Source organism: Vicia villosa, linkage group LG1, assembly GCF_029867415.1.
Source record: "Vicia villosa cultivar HV-30 ecotype Madison, WI linkage group LG1, Vvil1.0, whole genome shotgun sequence".
In the NCBI taxonomy this organism is placed as follows: Eukaryota; Viridiplantae; Streptophyta; class Magnoliopsida; order Fabales; family Fabaceae; genus Vicia; species Vicia villosa.
Genome location: NC_081180.1, coordinates 105,874,338 through 105,892,353, shown reverse-complemented (window position 1 = coordinate 105,892,353; position 18,016 = coordinate 105,874,338). Strand labels below are relative to the sequence as shown.

Below are 18,016 nucleotides of genomic sequence, written 5' to 3'. Positions count from 1 at the left end.
TGATGAATATACATTGGACTAGTGGTAAGGACTTAAGATATTGATTAAAGGTCATAGGTTCAATTCCATATAATTTTTTTTTTTTTGGCTTTTTTGATATTATTAATTCAGAATTGTTTAAAAATGAAATTATAATTAAAAATTAATTTAGTATTTTAAAAAATGAAAAATAAAAAATAAAAGCCAACGTGGCAGTCCAGTCACGGTTTATAAGTATGAAAAAAATCGATTTGGTAAAAATATTAACATAAGGACTAATATGGTCCGGTTAAATTTTGTAAGGGATTAAATCGAGTCCTTTTTTTTGTGAGGGACTAATTTGAGTTGTGTGATTTTTGTGAGGGACCAAAATGAGTCTTCACTCTAAAAAAAATTAAATAACACAACTTAGACTCAAAGTAAGTAGTGATTAACTTTACTCCCTTTTGTATCATTAACCATAAATGTTGCTTCCACTATTAACATGATGATAAACCACCGTAAAACTATACTTTCATGTTAGCCATATAACTTTTTTTATAAAAAGAAAATAAGATAAATAAAATAGTGTGTAGAAATATAAGTAAAGGTGTTTGTTGTTTAAATAAATTTGGGGCCCCCAAGATTGTGAGTCCCAGTGCTAGAGCACCGCCTGCACCTGGAAAGGGTCGGGTCTGGTCCTATGTTTAGTTAAATTACTTAAAGACGAAAGGAATGAGCATAAAGCTATAAGAACCATCAACAACTTTATCAACAAATCCTTACAAATCAATTCTAATGGTTTCCTTCAAAAGAATAGTCTCAATCTCGGTAGTTGAATAATCCTCAGAGGATTTAATATCAAATGAAAAAACTTCATCTATAAGAGGATGTGAAAAAAAGCATCATCTAGTGGAATCTTCGAGAGAAGAAAGGAAAATAAAGCCTCTATAAATGATTAAGAGTCAACCTCAAGAAGAACCTTCGAAGAATCTTCTTCCAACAAAGAAGATGAAGTATGTTTTAAATTATCTCACGAAGAAGATGACCATGATGAAACAAAGTTATCATACAAGCAGCTATTTAAATTAAGTCCCAAGTTAATTTAGGAAAATTATAAAATTAAAAAGGATAACTTAGACCTTAAGGATTATCTTGAGTTTCTAGAAAAGAGTAATGAAATGCTTTAGTATGAAATAGCTAATATTAGAAACTCGGCTAGAATATGTGTGACTTGTGTATCGGTGAAAAAAGAAGTTACAGATTTGCATGAAACCCTAAGTAAATTTACTAAGGAAAAAGAAAACCTTGACTTAATCTTATCAAGTCAAAGGCTTTCCTTAAATAAAATCGGATTAGAGTTTAAGTCAGGTAGAACACGCAATAAAGAATTAAATAAGAAGAAAGTGAATCAACCTATTTATATATGTCTTCACTATAATAGACTTGACCATTTTGATCTTTTTTTTGTTTTGATAAATTGAAAAGGTCTAATGGTAGTAACTCTAGAACTTTTAGAACTACTAATGCACCTGGAAGAAAATGTGGGTACCAAAGGTGAAATCTTAATGTATTTTGGTGGGGATACTTTGCAGCTTTCATGAAGATATAATGCATATTAAATAAATTTATGCAAAGAAAATAGTATAATATCTAGTATACTGTAGTTTGAACTAAAATCTATGATCCAAGAATGCTTATTGATGATGTATATCAACAATAGTGATCAAATAAGGTTTTCACTTCTACTACCCTGATGTTTTCTCCATTCAACAATATCTCCCTTCTACTACCCTGATGTTTTCTCTATTCAAGAGGAAGAAAGCAACTTTAATTGGTACTATACCGAGAGAAAAATCTATGCATCTCATTACTTAGATGGGAAACTCTTCAAATAGTGCAATTTTGTTGAAGCCTTCAAAATATTCGGATTGAAGAACTTTATTGTCAAAGTTCCTTAAGAGAGATTTCCTCAATTGTCTAGAATGTTCTACGCAAACCTCACTTACTTAAATGGGGTTCTTATCTCAAAAGTCAAGAAGCATCACATTTGACTAAGCATTCAAGAGTTTGCACATGTTTGCAACCTTTCCTACACCAATCCAGCATACTATGAAAATGACGAAGGTAGTAAGTTTAACTATGATTTTAGTCCACATTCCTTTTTTTGATTGATTAGACCTCCATCATTCTTACGCCATTCCCACCTGGATTGATATACTTGTATGTTTGGTTAATTCACCATACCATGAATCATGATCTCTCCCCAAGAAACTGAAACTCGAGCACCATAAACAGATTGGACATGCCTCCAATTTGGTTTTTGGTGAACCGAGTTGAGAAAAATTGGGTCGATATTGTGATCCATTGCATAATGGATAGAAAAAAGAGAAACGCGGTTTTACCATATGATGAACTAATCACAATGCCTGGATTACTCCTGTTACAATTTGGAGGAAGAGGAATTGGAGATTAAACACTTGAAAATAGGAAGAGGCATCTTAGGTCAATATGGTATGAAATTAAGGGAAGTTAAGTCCTTTGTACCTCCAAAGGAACCACCAAGAGTAAGGAAACAACAAGCAGCGAACAATGACCTCCCCCATTCTTCCTCAAACATCCTCGACGACTTTCCTGAAGACTAAAAACTGATGATAGGGATGCATATGAGAATAAACTCAAAGCTCTGCAAAATCATCAATAAACTTGTAAAATTAACTCTCATATCTCCAATTGTGTCCATTAAGGATGGTTATGAAGAGATGAATTAGCCTCTTGCCTATTTTCTCTTGTTTTGTTTCTTTTGTATGTTTTTCCTTTTATATTAAAATTTTCATCTTGTACTCCAATATGCTTGAAATGAATAAAATGTATGTGTTTCCCTTTCCTAAATGCTTCCCCTATCTAAATGCTTATGTGACTATGTGTTTGCATGTTTAAATTTCTATTTTGCATCTTTACCCGCCTTTTTCATTATGACAAAGGGGAAGGAGTATACTCTTAGGGGGTAAAGTATACTCTATACTTAGGGGAGTTTAACCACTTCAATTATATAGCTATATGTTTTCTTTTACCACCTCTCAGAGAGATGCGTTGTCATAATCAAAAAGGGAAAGAATGTGGAACTATGTGTTTATAGGTTTAATCAAGAAGTGATCAAATCTAACCAAGTTATTCCTACACATATCATGGTTTTAATGATAACAAGTCATAAAGATGAAAAATGAATTTGATGACAATAAATCAAAAATATAAGCAAGTTCTAAAATTGTTTCAAGCAGTAAAAGATGCACAAGAAAGTTTGTTTAAGCTTTTCCTCTTAATAAAGTCGAAGAGTTAGAGTTTAATGATCATCGTAATATCCTCTATTGATGTCATCTGACTTGAAGATATCTCAAGCCTCATATCTAAGAAGGTTCAAGTATAAGGTGCTTGTGTGATTAGTATATTCGAAAAAATACTTGAAGCTTCAGAGTGTGAAAGAGATGAGGTGTGAAAGCTCTTCTGATCGTGTTTAAGTGATCAGTGTTTTTTAAGAACACAAGGAATTTTTTCGTAAAGTATTATGGCTAAATCAATCACTAAAACTCTTTTTAAAGCATCTATTTATCAAATAAAATCACCTAAAATTATTTTGGAGTCTGGTCTGATGAATTAGAAACTGTCAAAATGATCAGAACATATGTTTGAACCGTCTAATAGATTGAGCCATATATATAATCAATTATATAAGGAAAATTGAGTCTATAATTGATTGTGGCACTGTCTTAATGAAGAGTAACGACTCTATCAAATAGTTCCAAAATAAGCATAAATAATTGATTATTTAGGTCATCTAATTGATTGGAATGAGGACCCAATCGATTGGACAATGAATTTTGTCCATGGATCATTTCCTTTTTTCTACCACCCTTTAGCCTATAAATAGAGGCATTCCCTTTCACTTTTCCAAACCTATAAACGTGATATTTCCCATTTTCCCCTCTCTCTCTATCTCTCTCTCTCTCTCTCTCTCTTTATATATATATATATATCCCTCTTTCTCTCCAAAATATTTTCACTTTCTCTCACATGAATTTGGCCATAGCACTTTCAGAAAGGTTATTGTGTTTAATGTAAGTACAATATAGGTTCTCCATCAGGCCTTAGTTTTTAATGATAACTTTACATGTTATCTTAAATAACAGTTGTATACACTAACGGTTTCTTTCTAGTGTGTGGCTTTTTCCTTGCAGGTTCTGACTCTGGTAAGAAGGCGTGTGACGTCATCAGGTTCTAAATTCAACACTCTGGAAGAATACTAGTGTTGTGTCACAATGGAAGTTAAGATACTGGAATACTGCTTCTGAAATGGTTCTAAGGAATGTTAGTACAAGAGCTTTTGATCGTGACTTTTGTAAGGAAGCTTTGAAGGCCTTCTAAAGCTTTGCTTTTGTGTCCCATGTTATGAAGATTTGAAGACATCGCTTCTAAAGACCAAGTGCTGGAGACTCTGAAGACAAAGTTTCGTTGAATAGTTTCTGAAGACTCAAAGACTTAGGTTCTGAAGACTCAAGTTTTGATCATCTACAACATGTTTCAATCAACATATAATCAGAAGCCTCTAAAGACTTAGAAGATCAAGGACGGATTACATGTGATGGTGAGCATAAAAGTACTAACGTAAATTGTGACGTCTACTCTTATAGGTTTGCGTAAGGACATTCCGATCTGTACTTGTTATCTACCATTCCCACCATGACTGTTGGGGACTTTACACTTATACAAACGACACCAAAGTGCTGCACAAACTCTGTTAGAGAAACTCTTTGTATAGTTTTGTATTTTTAGCAAGGAGCTTTTATTTGTATCTTGCTTATAAACACTTTTGTGTTATTGTAACATTGTGTAATCACCTTATTAGAAGCATCTTGTAATACAAATTTGTAATTAACGTGGTTGATTAGATTCCTTGGGGGGACTAGGTGCTATTCAGAAGCCTCGAGAAGACTGTGGTTGCGACCATAGTGGTTTCACGATAAGGATCAGCTAAACTTGTTGGGGTTGTTAGCAATGTTGATCATAAGCTTATTGTGGTTGTTTCCTTGAGAGACTAGGTGTTAGTCAGAAGTCTCAAGAATACATTCGCTAAGGTCAATGTGGTTGTCTTTAATCAGTTCGGTTATAGTGGATTAAGTCCTTATTGAGAAGGAAAAATCACCTTGGCGGATGGACTCGAGTAACTTAATTAACAGTGAACCAGGATAAAAATAATTGTGTTCATCTATTTTTATTCGCTTGTTAACCTTGTATTGTGTGTTACGAAAACATTATATTTGGTGCAAACCAATTCAACCCCACCCCCTTTTCTTGTATTTCTCGCACCTTCAATTGGCATCATAGCTCCGGTTATGTTTTTATACACTTAACTGTGTTAGATAAAAATCCAGACGAGTTTTAAGAAACAGTATGGTAGATCCTAATCCACCACTTCTTGCTCTAGTTTCAAATGAAAACTACAATCCGAAACCTCCCATCATTGATGGTGAAAATTTTGAATATTGGAAAGATAGGCTAAAAAGTTTCTTTCTAAGTCTTGATTTTGATTTCTGAGATATGATAGTATATGGCTATGAAAATGGAAAGCAGCCTAAAGAGAGGCTATGATTGATCAACAAAAGAAAAATCATAAGAATCATCATAAAGCAATAGAGATGGTAACGGGTCGGGTCGGATGCGGGTTTCACACTATCCAAACCCGCACCCGAATCCAAATCCAAAGGTTGTTCGGGTGACAAAATAAAACTGCCACAGCAAAATACATGATATAAATATATATATATATATATATATATATATATATATAAGCGGGTGTGATTTCGGGTTTCGGGTGCGAGTTTCACACTATCCAAACCCGCACCCTAAATATCAGGTGGCACCCGAACCCAAACGCATTCAACTCGGGTTTTCACCCGTTGACTCGGGTTCGGGTGTGGGTGGGCCTCGCGGGTTTAGGTATGCTTGCCATCCCTATAAAGCAAGAACCATTTTTGCTAAATGTTATTTTTTATACTGAATATGAGAAGATCACTAATAGAGACTCAGCTAAGTCTATATTTGATTCTCTCAGAATGAATCATGAAGGAAACGCTCAAGTCAAGGAAACCAAGGCTCTCGTCTTGATTTAGACGTATGAAGCCGTCAAAATGGAGGAAGATGAAACAGTTGAGACGATGTTCTCAAGGTTTAAAATCTTGGTTGCAGGGCTGAGAGTTATGAACAAAGGTTACTCCACATCAGATCATGTGAAGAAAATTATCAGAAGCTTTCCATCCAAATGGAGGCCTATGGTAACTGTACCCATGCTAGCAAAGAATCTGAATGACACTTCTCTAGAAAAATTGGTGAGTTCTTTGAGAAGTCATGAAATTGAGATTAAATAGAATGAACCCCATAATAGAGGAAAATCTATTGTTCTTAAATGTGTCAGAAAGTTTGAAAATTCCAAAGCTCTTTAAGCTAAAGAGATTCAGGATTCTGAAGAAGATTCTAATGAAGCCGAATATGAATTGTCTCTGCTGTCTAGAAGGGTTAATCGTCATTAGAAAAGAAATCAAGGCAACAAATTCAGAACCACTAAAAGGACTAATGGTCGCTTACTAATTGGAGTACGTCTGATGCGCCTTCTCAAGATGAATTAAGAAAAGATGAAGATCCAAATAGCTTCAGAAAAGTCCGGTGATGAAGATACCAGGGTTGATTTGCTTCAGATCTTGCTCAAGTAGTCAGTTCAAGTCAGCTTTGAAGGATGAATAAACGAAGATCAATCTGCTTGATTCAAGTGTTACAGAAGTTGATTGATGCATCAGTAGCTTCATGATGACGTTTAGAAGATGTTTGAAGCAAGAGGTCAAAGAAAATCAAACTGAATTGGAGAATTCGAAATTGGCTTCCATGGATGAAATTCAAGATTGCAGATCCAAATCAAATGGTCTAAGCTTGAAGAAGTGTTACAGAAGTTCATTTGGTTATGTTGATGATGATTGAATGAATAAAATTGAAAGAGAATGAGTGTGAACTGTGAATCGAAGCAAGAGATTTTTGGAGCAATTTTTTGAACAATGAAAAATTAGGTTTTGGAGGGAAGGCATGTTATATAGATGATCTGAATCTTGTTGAGGAAGATTGGAGTTGGTTTGGACCCATGGCTAAGGCTTTGAATTAGCTTTGGAGTTAGTTACATTTCAATTGCACTTTTAGTTAAGGTTTGGAGCTAGCTTGGGATCCAAGGAAAAAGAGGGTTAGAATGAGGTTTGGGAGGCTTGAGAAAGTTTGTTATAATGTCTAGAGATGATTTGGCATGTGTGTAAGGATCTGGAAACAAGCTTGCACAAGTTGAATTTTTAAGTGGCCAAGTTGTGATTCAAGGTTTCTTGATTTTCAAGTAATGTTCAAGTGTATTTTTGAGGTGGAATGAGTGAGATTTTAAAGTTGCAATCCAAATGCAAGTTGTATAGGGAGTGAAGGTGAACAAGATTTATTTTGGTCACTTTTGCTTTTGAGTTGATTTGGAGGTCCAAAAGTAGGTTTGAACATAGGTTGGACATGACTTTGGACTTGGGCATAACTAGTTTCAACTAGTCAACTTCAATACATCATAACTTGGTGTTCACTTATCTAATGACCTCAAACTTTATATAAAATTAAAGCTCTCATAACATACTACAACATTGATGTTGGAAATTTCTTGAAATCGGGCCTTGGCAAAAAGTTATCACCCATGGAAAATCACAAATCTCAACTAATGTTTTGGTCAATTTTGACAACTTGGACCTCCATCGTTGGCTTGATTTTTTAACAATTTAGGAACTTATTTTGACTTTAAATCTTCCACAAACTTGTAGTATCTTGTATCATCTTCAATTTCAGCCCTTGGTTGCCATTTTTGGAGTCTTGAGAAAAGAGATACAATAATGGAAAGTCACTAAGATGACCATGCAAGTTAGAAAAAATTTCAAATCTTCAATTTTGTCCTTATTGCAAGTTATCTTGATTTTCAAGATTATACTTTATTTAACTTGACCAAATCTCATATTATCATGAAAAGTGACTTGAAAAGTCCATGTTGACCAAGAAAAGTCCACACTTGGCTTTGACTGACTGTTGACTTTTTACCTATTTGATCGATGTTCTTCCTTTCATCAATTAGAACTTCTTAAACCATTTGGAAAGCTTAATGATATACAAATAAATGCTTTGAACCATATATTGGCCAATAGAATCAAGTTTTGCTCAAAAAGTCAACCACATGTTGACTTTGACCAAAACCCTAGTTCTTGAGCCAGATGACTAGGAGCTTGTAATCAACCTTGAAACAATGGAATTTTGAACTTTTGATGAACCCTTGAATAATATTATAAACCCTAGAGCAATGAGGATGCTAGTAGTTTCATGATGACCTTGAAGAAAACTCTAACTCTAGCCCTTGATTCCAATGCCAAAGTAAGGACCAATGATGCATGATGTATTGTATGACCTAATGAAGGATATATGCATGTGAAGATAATAAAATATATAAGCTAAATAATTTGATAAGGATAGGACAAATTTAGAATATGACAATACACAAATTTAATAATTGCACCCTAAAAGCCACATGTCTTTACTTATTCTTAGTGTATAAAAAATTGTTTGCTAAAAAATTGTTTGCTAAAGAACTATTTTATTCTAGTAAGTAAATTTGAAGTGGCAAAATAATATTATAGAAGTGGTCATACACAATCAATTCAAAACTTACAAATTTTTGAAAAATAAATAATAATAATAATAATAATAATAATAATAATAATAATAATAATAATAATATTAGAATAATTATTTTTATATCAAAGTTTGGCTTTAAAAATAAAAAACAAACAAATATTTTAATATTATTTATAAATTATAATATATATATATATATATATATATATATATATATATATATATATATATATATTAGAAACTCTTTATATTAATATTCGGTAAATTAATAAACTCTTTAAAATAATAAATTTGTCCAGTCCCGACTTGGGCTAATGTAAAAAATTGAAAAACTCGATAAAATAATAAGATAATAATTTTTCGGAATATCCCTTTATAATTTTGGGTCCCAAAAAAATCATTAATTAATAATTCATAGAAACTGAAAGAAAAAAAATATATTACGCTCTATTGAATTATGATTCAATAGTTGTCTGTTTTCTTTTAAGAATACATTGAACACATTTGTTTCTCTTGTTTATATTTATTGTACTTCAAAAGTCATTAGTGATTTTCAATGCATATGAACATAGTAGTTACTAATTTACGTTGAGTCTCAAGGTTCGCTGCAACGTAATTCTAAGAGGCATATACACTAATTTCCCTTTTTGTTTGGTATGTAGTATGTACAGTATAATTATTTAAAAACTCTTAATAATTATTAATTTATCAATAAATTAATAACTCTTTAAATTAATAAATTTCTCTAGTCCTGACATTATTAATTTAAAGAGTTTCTAATATATATATATATATATATATATATATATATATATATATATATATATATATATATATATATATATATATATATAAATAACAAGTTGTTTTGACAAATACAATTTAATTAATTTTGAATAAATATATGCAAAAGTTGTTTTGACAAAAGCGATAGCTTATTGAGGAATCAAATTAAGAAGATTCCATCCAAGCTAATAAAAAATCATTACTTCAAATGACTCAAATATGTGAACATAATCATGAAGTCAATATCGTAACAAAAAAACAAAACAAGTAAAGGCTAAAAGGAATCTGTAAGAACAATTCTTAGGAAATCTTTAGTGCGATCTTTTATATAATTCACCATTCACCCATTGGCTTATGGTCATTGTCCCAATTAATTTCATATGTTAGATACATCTTTTGAAGCTAACAATATTATTGTAATTCATAGTAGATGAAAATGGCATTTTCAAAAGTGACATATGTACATATGTTTGCATGATTTTTGTCCTATATGATAATGTTCATTGCATATTCTAGGGAATATTCTTAGATACTCATTGTGCATCAATATGATACTTTTATAATATTCTTATTAATAAATCAATCAAATTCATTATAACCCCAAACTACCAAAGATGTTGCAGGTGAACCATTCAATGAATACCATTATTGTCGATTGTAACCAATACAATTGTGTGGATAAGAGTTATGCTCGATTACTCGATCTCAAGGATCAAATTCGAATACGTATGATTGAGGATTTGGAATAGTATAATCAAAATTCAGTTTTGAGTGATTTGTTATTATCTTGATTAGAAGAGTTGTACCATTTAATTCAACAAGTTGTTAATTATAAATCTTGGTCGGTCTAGCCCTCTAATAAACGGGAGGTCACCGTTTAAATGTGAATAAATAAGATGTTGAGAATTTAAACACATGTTTATGTAAAAATATTCATAAATAGTTATCAACTGACCTAGATTAATTAAACTCATTTTTAATTATGAATGTGAAACCAATGTTTTTAAAAATATAACCTTTTTTCTACAAATTTTAACATGAATTAATGATCTCTTTTCAACAATATTTTTAATAAATTTGTTGAAAATATTAAATAAAAAAGAACAAATAAATTTTAGAGTATATATTTTTTAATTAATATTATAAAAAGATGTTTTTAAAACTAAAAACATATTAAGGGATTATACTGACACAAGAAGTGCAAAAATAGAAAAGAAAAAAATATATAAAATTTAAATAAAGATTTACTCAAATCGACGAATAAAGGAAATATGATTATGTATTCGATTTCAACCTTGTACATGCATCAATGTTAAAAAAATTTAGAAAGAATTTTTTCGCCTATTGTGATCCTTCTTAATTTGAAGGATTGGTCTTTATAATTGCACCCGTAGAAAATATTTCATTTATAAAATAAAATAAAAATAGCAAAGAATAACTTAAAAGCCTTAAAAATCAAATGGATTCATACAGCAATTATTGACATCATTCAAGAGCGATATATATATATTTGGTCTTAATCCACCATCAAACTTGAATTTTAATTCGATCAATAATTTGAAGAAAATTTCTTTGTGCTCGAATTATCTATTATTATGATCCGACCAACTAATTGAAGGATAAGCTACCTAAATGACTAGGAGAAAATCACAAAAATATTTTTTTAAGCAGAAAAAAGTCAATAAATTGTTGAGTGTGATGAACAACATAACTTGAAAAAGCATTTGATGTTCTTAACCAGCTCAAAACGTCTTATTAAACATTCATAAAAAAATGCAATCAATGAATAAATATTTGGCTTAATGTATCTATTTAGTCTTTTAACTTTATAAGAAGTTTCTCTTTGATCCCCTAAAAAAAATGTTACATATACATCCCTTAACTTCACTTCCGTTAAACCTTTAGGTCCTCTCTGTTAGTTTTTGTTGAAAAATCGTTAAAAAATGCCATGCTGGAATTTTTATATCTTATGTGAAAATTAATTATTTTAAAATTGTTGCACAATATGTGAACTTAAAAAAAGAAAGAAGCAGCTTAGGGCAAACGATGGAAATAGAAAAATCATTCCACCTTCCATGTTCCATCTCTAAAGGAATAGGTTAGGGCAGACGATTTATGTGAAGAAGTTAACGCAACTACAACTCCATTGAAGACAATTGCAAGACTATTCACCAGGGTATGAAGCCTTTGTTTACGATTGACAAAGGACACCAAGGTATGATTTCTTAGCTGTAACCAGCTAAAAACTGGAAATTTTTGTTTAGCCATCTTCCTTAGCTCTTCCGCTATCTTGTGTAGGTTGAATCGTTAATGGAGAATAGGTTTAAGTGTGTTGTTCATCACTCTGGTTATTTTTCAGGGTATAGAGGGTTAGAGACCATTTGGTATGTTGATCCGAATTACTGAAGTTAATTTGAAATTTTAGGCACCTTAAAAGAGTTAGCTTATCTAGCTATAGATAGACTTTGGTACTATGATGATATTAATATTTCTGATATTGTGTTGTTGGAGGATGACAAGGGAACTTATAGGATGAGAACAATTGCAATGATTACTGGTGAATAGAATTTATATGTTACACATCCTCTTTCACATCCTGACATTATTGTTGAACCAATACTTTTGTTACCATTCAATGATGAAGTTACTGTGGATATGGGTGCTGACTTAGGAGGTAATAAAACTATTGTGGACCAGTTATTTATCCAGTTAATGATGTCTCTTTATGGGCGAAATCCGATGTTGTTGACTTCAAACCACCACCAATAAGAAGGCATCCTGGAAGGCCCAAGAAAAAAATAAATAGAGAAGCTTGAGATATAGTGAGAGATGAGGCCCATTTGAAAAAGAGCAAGACGTGGAATTAAGTGCAGTCGTTGCCACTAGGATGGTCACAACAAGTCCACCTGCAAACAACCACTACCAAAGGCTCCGCCAAGTTAGGTATCACAAGCAACAAGTGAGGATCCACCAAGTCAAGTTCCACAAGCAATAAATCATGCACCACCATCTGTGTCAAGTCAACCTCCACCACCACCTATTTCAAACAGCCTCCATCACTATCTGTGTCAAGTCATCCTTCATCACCAAAAAAGAAAAAAAGTTGCATAAGGTTGGGAAGCCTGTATCAAGTCAACCTTTATGCTTGTTGTGATGTTTCTTATCATTTTGAAATGCCTTATAATGGCTTACTGACAATTGTTGAGGCTTATAATACCTTTTTGTAATGTTATTGACATGCCTTATAATGGCTTACTAACAATGCCTTTTTGTAATGTTTTCTATATGCTTTATAATGGCTTGCTGACAATGGCTATTAATGCCTTATAATGGTCTTCTATTATTGATAATTGTTGAGGCTTATAATGCCAATTCATATGTTCTTTATGGTCTTTTGTTACTGATATACAAACATTATGCAGAGAAAATGAACAATAATTATGCATAGAACTATGAACAAACTAACTATAACATTAAGGATTAAACCAACTAACATTGTTACAAACAGAGTACATTCATAAACCAACATTCATAATGTGAAAACATAGTGCATTCATAATTTGAAAATAGTACACTTCATTACCCTAAACTCAACATCCCAATTGAAAATAGTACACATCATCCTGAGTGAAATACATGGTTACAAACACAAGGTCCAACCCTAAGCTCAACATCCCAAACACAATGGACATTTTCAACCATCCTCTAATGTGTATAACCTCGTTCTTCAATTTGTTAACTTTTTTACTTTTGTCTATCAAGCTTCAAATCCCTTTCATCAACAAATTCATCACCTAACCACTTGAAGAAATTAAAGCCCTTATCCAAGTGATTTCTGTAATCTCTACAACCCCAAAATTTTCTCCCATAGTTGACACTGTTCACATCACTCACATAACGTAACACATTTTCATCTTGGCAAAAAACTATATTCTCTTGTTTCTACGAAGAACTGATCCAAAGCTTTTGTTGTTGTTGTTTGACATTGAAGCACTGATTGCATTCTTTGACATTGGAGCACTGATGGAAGATGGCAGATGGTGATTTCAGTGTAAGTCGTAGAAGAAGATGGAGAAGACAAGCAAAAGCAATAGGTGGAAGATGAACAGTGGATAGTTATGAAGAAGAATAATGAAGAATGAATTCCACGAACCCTATAATCGTTTAAAACTGAGTCAACATTGTACACCTTGCTTACCTGTCATACCACCTAAGCCTCAATTAATGTTTTTTCACCCTAACTAACAGAAAGGACCAAAAAGTTTAACGGAATTGGAGTTAAGGGACTCATATGTAACGTTTTTTAGTTTGGGAACCAAAGTGATACTTCGCTTAAAGTTAAGGGACCTAATGACTAATTTGACCTAAATGTTTGATTTTCTTCAATTCTACATCCATGAAGATAAAAAGAAGACTCTGCGTTGATGATGCTCCGCTGTAACAAATTTCTCTCTACCAAATAGAATTGCCACTATGTTGCACTTTCATTTTCAATTTCATACTTGTGTGACAACATATTATACCACAACTCACTCTTGTTTGTCATGAACCTCCACCATCATTTACGTGGTAAAGAAAAACTAAATCACATCCTTCTCCAAACACCTAGGTCTCCTTTACACCTATTAAACAATGAATTTTGAGAACTTCCTCACTATTCCTAAAGAAATGATTTAAAATAAAATTTGATTTTAAAAATGGTACTTGAAAAAGCACCGATGAAAGAAAAAATAAACTAGTAATGACGACAAGATAGATTGAAGGAAATCTAAATGACTGAAAAAATTGTTATTTTTCAACTAGAGAATTTCTTAATCTTTTCAATTTGAGAATTCTCGAAAGAGCGACTTCTTGAATTACCTCAAATGGACAACCCGAGAGCTTCTTAATCTTTTCAACTTAAGAATTACCAAAAAAGCGACTTTTTGGATTACCCCAAATAGGCAACCCAAGATAATTGAAAGGAACTCGACCTATTTTGCAACTCAACACACCTAAAGCGTCTTCCGATCAACCTATTTTGCAATTCAACACACCAGAAGCGTCTCCCGACCAAGAATCGACTTCTTCCAACCAAGAACTTACATTACAATTCAACACACCAGACACGTCTTCCAACCATTAACACTCCATATTTACTCTAACAAGACAGACATAAGTTCAAAGGGTCTTCCAACAAAGAATGATCCATATTTACTCCAACAAGACAGACATAAGTTCAAGCTCCAACCAAGAACACTCCATATTTACTCCTACATGATAGACATAAGTTCATGCAGTATCAAAATAGCTTTATAATATTGACCCAACTTTTCTCACCAAAAATGTCATAGGCGAATTGGAGATGAGAAATTAATGGTGTTGCTTAAGTATTGATAGATAGTGACCTCACATATGGATTAAAATTTTCACCCCAACCCACTCTTCATCTTCTCTACCTTGATCAAACAAGCACTTAGTTTTTGTTTGAATTACACGTGAATTTGACAAAATAGTTGTCATTGTTATTTTATCCCAAATCTATACTTTAAAACTTCAATAACATCACAATATCACTGCAATATCATCAAAAGTCACCTCTTGAAACATTAATTTAAAAACACATTGAAAATGCATGCAACTTTAAAATTTAAAATTTCATTCCACCTTGTTCTACTAAATAGATAAACAAGGTAATAGTCACCTAAAAAAGGCGTGACTTATTCAACATCAAAACTGTCACTTTGCCGAGTATTTTAACTCTATAGCTTAAATCACATAAACATCAAGAAACAACATTATACAACAAAAAATATATCAAAGAACTTTCTACAACAATATAGTCACAGAACTTTTACATGTTTATCAAAACTCAAAAGCCATGGGAAGTATTAGTAGTAGTATGTGTAGAGGATGATGAAGCAGGTGAATTTGAATGAACAGCGCCTTCACTGTTGTTGTTATTATTATTATTATTACCCCTTTCTTCTGAGATTGATTTCTCGAACTTCTTAAACTCGGGCTTCTTAATTGTAGCAAGCGGGGGATGTGAGGCCACTGGTGCGTAAATTCCAGAAGGTGCAACCACCTTTGTCATTTCCCCTGATGTTGTTGATGAACCTACCCCGCCGTATTCTGTTGGTTGGACAAAAATGTTTCCTACAAGGACAAAAGGTGTTGCTGTTTGTGATTTGGCACTTTCGTTATTCGATGAACTCGGTCTTCTTGTATGCAAACGGTATTTCTGTGCAAAACAGAAAACATTTAGGCTTTAATTCAGAATATAGAACAGTTATTTGTAACTTATGCAAGAATATAAATTATCAAACAAGATGAAACAAGATTCATAATCAAACAAATCATTGAAACTAACTAGACAGTAGAAATCAAAAACATCAAAAACCAAAGCAAATACTCAAACCAAAGATTTGGGAAGAAAATCGTATATACAAACCTGTAAATGGCTTTTGACTTCATCGTTTGTGAGGCCGTCAACGTTCATTAGCTCTCTGATTTGCTTCGGCGTGGCAGCTGCAGAATCGAACCCAACAGAATATTACATATCTAACAACGTAAACACGTAACAATCAGAAGTCCATACTATATATTAAGATACTCACAATCTGCACCTCCGAGTTGTTGAAGTGCTTGCAAGAATCGTTTGTGCAACTCCTGCGACCAGCATCTTCGCTGCTTTCTCTTTTCCTCTTTATCCTCTCTTTTGTTGTTTCCAGCATTGTTACTAGTGACAGTCGTGGCCGCGTTAGAACTGGCAGCAGCTACACCGGTCGAAGAGGGTTGTCCTTTACTCAAAAACTCACATGTCTTGTTGTTAACTCTTTCGTCTTTCTGGAACGGGTGAAAAGCACCACCAGCACTTCCATTTCTCTTCAATTCTACCACAGACACTTTCCTAGTAGCATCCTAAAAACAAATTTCACACATAAAAAAAGCTCAATTCATTGTTCATTTTGTTCTAATTTAACACAACAAAAAAAACACAAACAACAATCACCAATTAAGATTTGGTTTCATGATTACCTCCTCAGATGGAGGATCTGAATTCCATAACTGAACAGATCTAAGCCAATCAGATTTCTTCTTATCAGAATTCTTATTATCATCATCCATTGAAATTTTTTGCTGCTTATGATGAGAATGTTGCTCATCTTCTTCATCACCATCATCATCATCATAGACTTGTTCACAATAAGGAGAAGCCCTTTTCTTAATCGGAATAAACTCTTCCAAAACAGGTCCTGTTGATGTTGTCTGTTCAGAACACTCAGATTGTCCATTCAAATTATACTCAGTTGTTGTTCCAGACAATTGCTGTCTACAAGTTTCAATAGCTACACATAACAAAAAAAAAACAAACAACCTTAAAAATCTCAACAACAAAAAACAACCTTAAAAATCTCAAAAAAAAAAAAAAACAACAACCTTAAAAATCTCAAACATAAATAAAAACCCAAATCAAGTTTTCAAAAAAAAAAAACATACCCAGAAACAAAAGATTAAGGGCCTGTTTGAAAGGCTTTTTAAAAACTCTATTTTAGTTTTTGAAAATTTAAAAACTAAAAACTTGTTTGAATATAATATTTTACAAATGTGTTTTTAAAAACTCTTCACAATTTTTCAGTTTTTAAAAGCAAAAAACTGAAATGGCTAAATTGTGTTTTGATTTTTACTTTTCAGTTTTTAAAAACTAAAAACAAAAACTATTTCAAACAGACCCTAAAACTTTGAGTCATATCTATATCCAAAAACAAAAATAAAAACCGAAAAGGGTACCTTGTGTAACGAGTTCTAGGGAAAGGGGAAGTTCTTTGGGAAAGACCTGAATCTTACGACGTTCCTGTTCTAATGCTTGGATGTAATCAGAGAAACCCATTTTGAAACGTTGCATTGTGAGGGTGGAAGACATGGAAAGGTGGTGTGAGAAGAAGAGAATAAAATGGGAATGGCGTATTGTGGAAGCAGCAGAGAGGTGAGTGGGGATATCGATGAAGAATATGGGATCTGAGGAGAATCAAAAAACGGAATAAAAGTAATAAAAATAAATTTTTTAAGAAAACAAGAAAAAGAATGAGAGAGAGAAAATGAGACAGTTCGCGAACAAGTCGGGAAAATATTGGGGTCGGGGCGTCGCGTATAAAAAACAGAATCTTTCATGCATTTTATATTCTTTATTCAAATCTTTGGATTTTTCTGTCTTTTTTTTCTTTGGAGTGAAAGAGAAATATACCTTTTCTTCTCATTTTGGATAAGAATGAGAAAATCAATCTACACTTTCCTTTGGTTAAACAAAATTGTATTTTAAAGGGGAAAAAACTTAAAACTATCATTTTCTCTCGTATTTAAATAATATATAATTTTTAAACTAATTTGATTCTTCAAATTATTTTTTAAATTATCATTTTTTTTAAATTAAATAATTAATTTGATGAATTAATGATGTTTAAAAACAATTAAGAAAAATATAGCATATAATTGTTTATTAAATAAAAATGACATATATAATAACCTTTATAATTATAATTGTACAAAA

General features: G+C 32.3%; 1 protein-coding gene across 1 annotated transcript; it reads right to left on the bottom strand.

Annotated features, from left to right (window-relative positions):
* Positions 1–15,107: 15,107 nt before the first annotated feature.
* On the bottom strand, positions 15,108–17,614 carry LOC131643780 (transcription factor HHO2-like). The gene is made up of 5 exons (XM_058914099.1): positions 17,260–17,614; positions 16,507–16,817; positions 16,086–16,389; positions 15,920–15,996; positions 15,108–15,709 (listed from the first exon to the last, which is right to left on the bottom strand). Exons 1-5 carry the CDS (start codon positions 17,390–17,392, stop codon positions 15,338–15,340), a joined length of 1,197 nt encoding a protein of 398 aa, XP_058770082.1. The 5' UTR covers positions 17,393–17,614; the 3' UTR covers positions 15,108–15,337.
* Positions 17,615–18,016: the final 402 nt, after the last annotated feature.

Coding starts and splice junctions, on each gene's coding strand:
- LOC131643780 (XM_058914099.1), bottom strand. CDS start 17,392: ATGTCTTCCACCCTCACAATGCAACGTTTCAAAATGGGTTTCTCTGAT. Junction 16,818..17,259: donor CCTAGAACTCGTTACACAAG/GTACCCTTTTCG, acceptor TGTTATGTGTAG/CTATTGAAACTTGTAGACAG. Junction 16,390..16,506: donor CAGATCCTCCATCTGAGGAG/GTAATCATGAAA, acceptor ATTTGTTTTTAG/GATGCTACTAGGAAAGTGTC.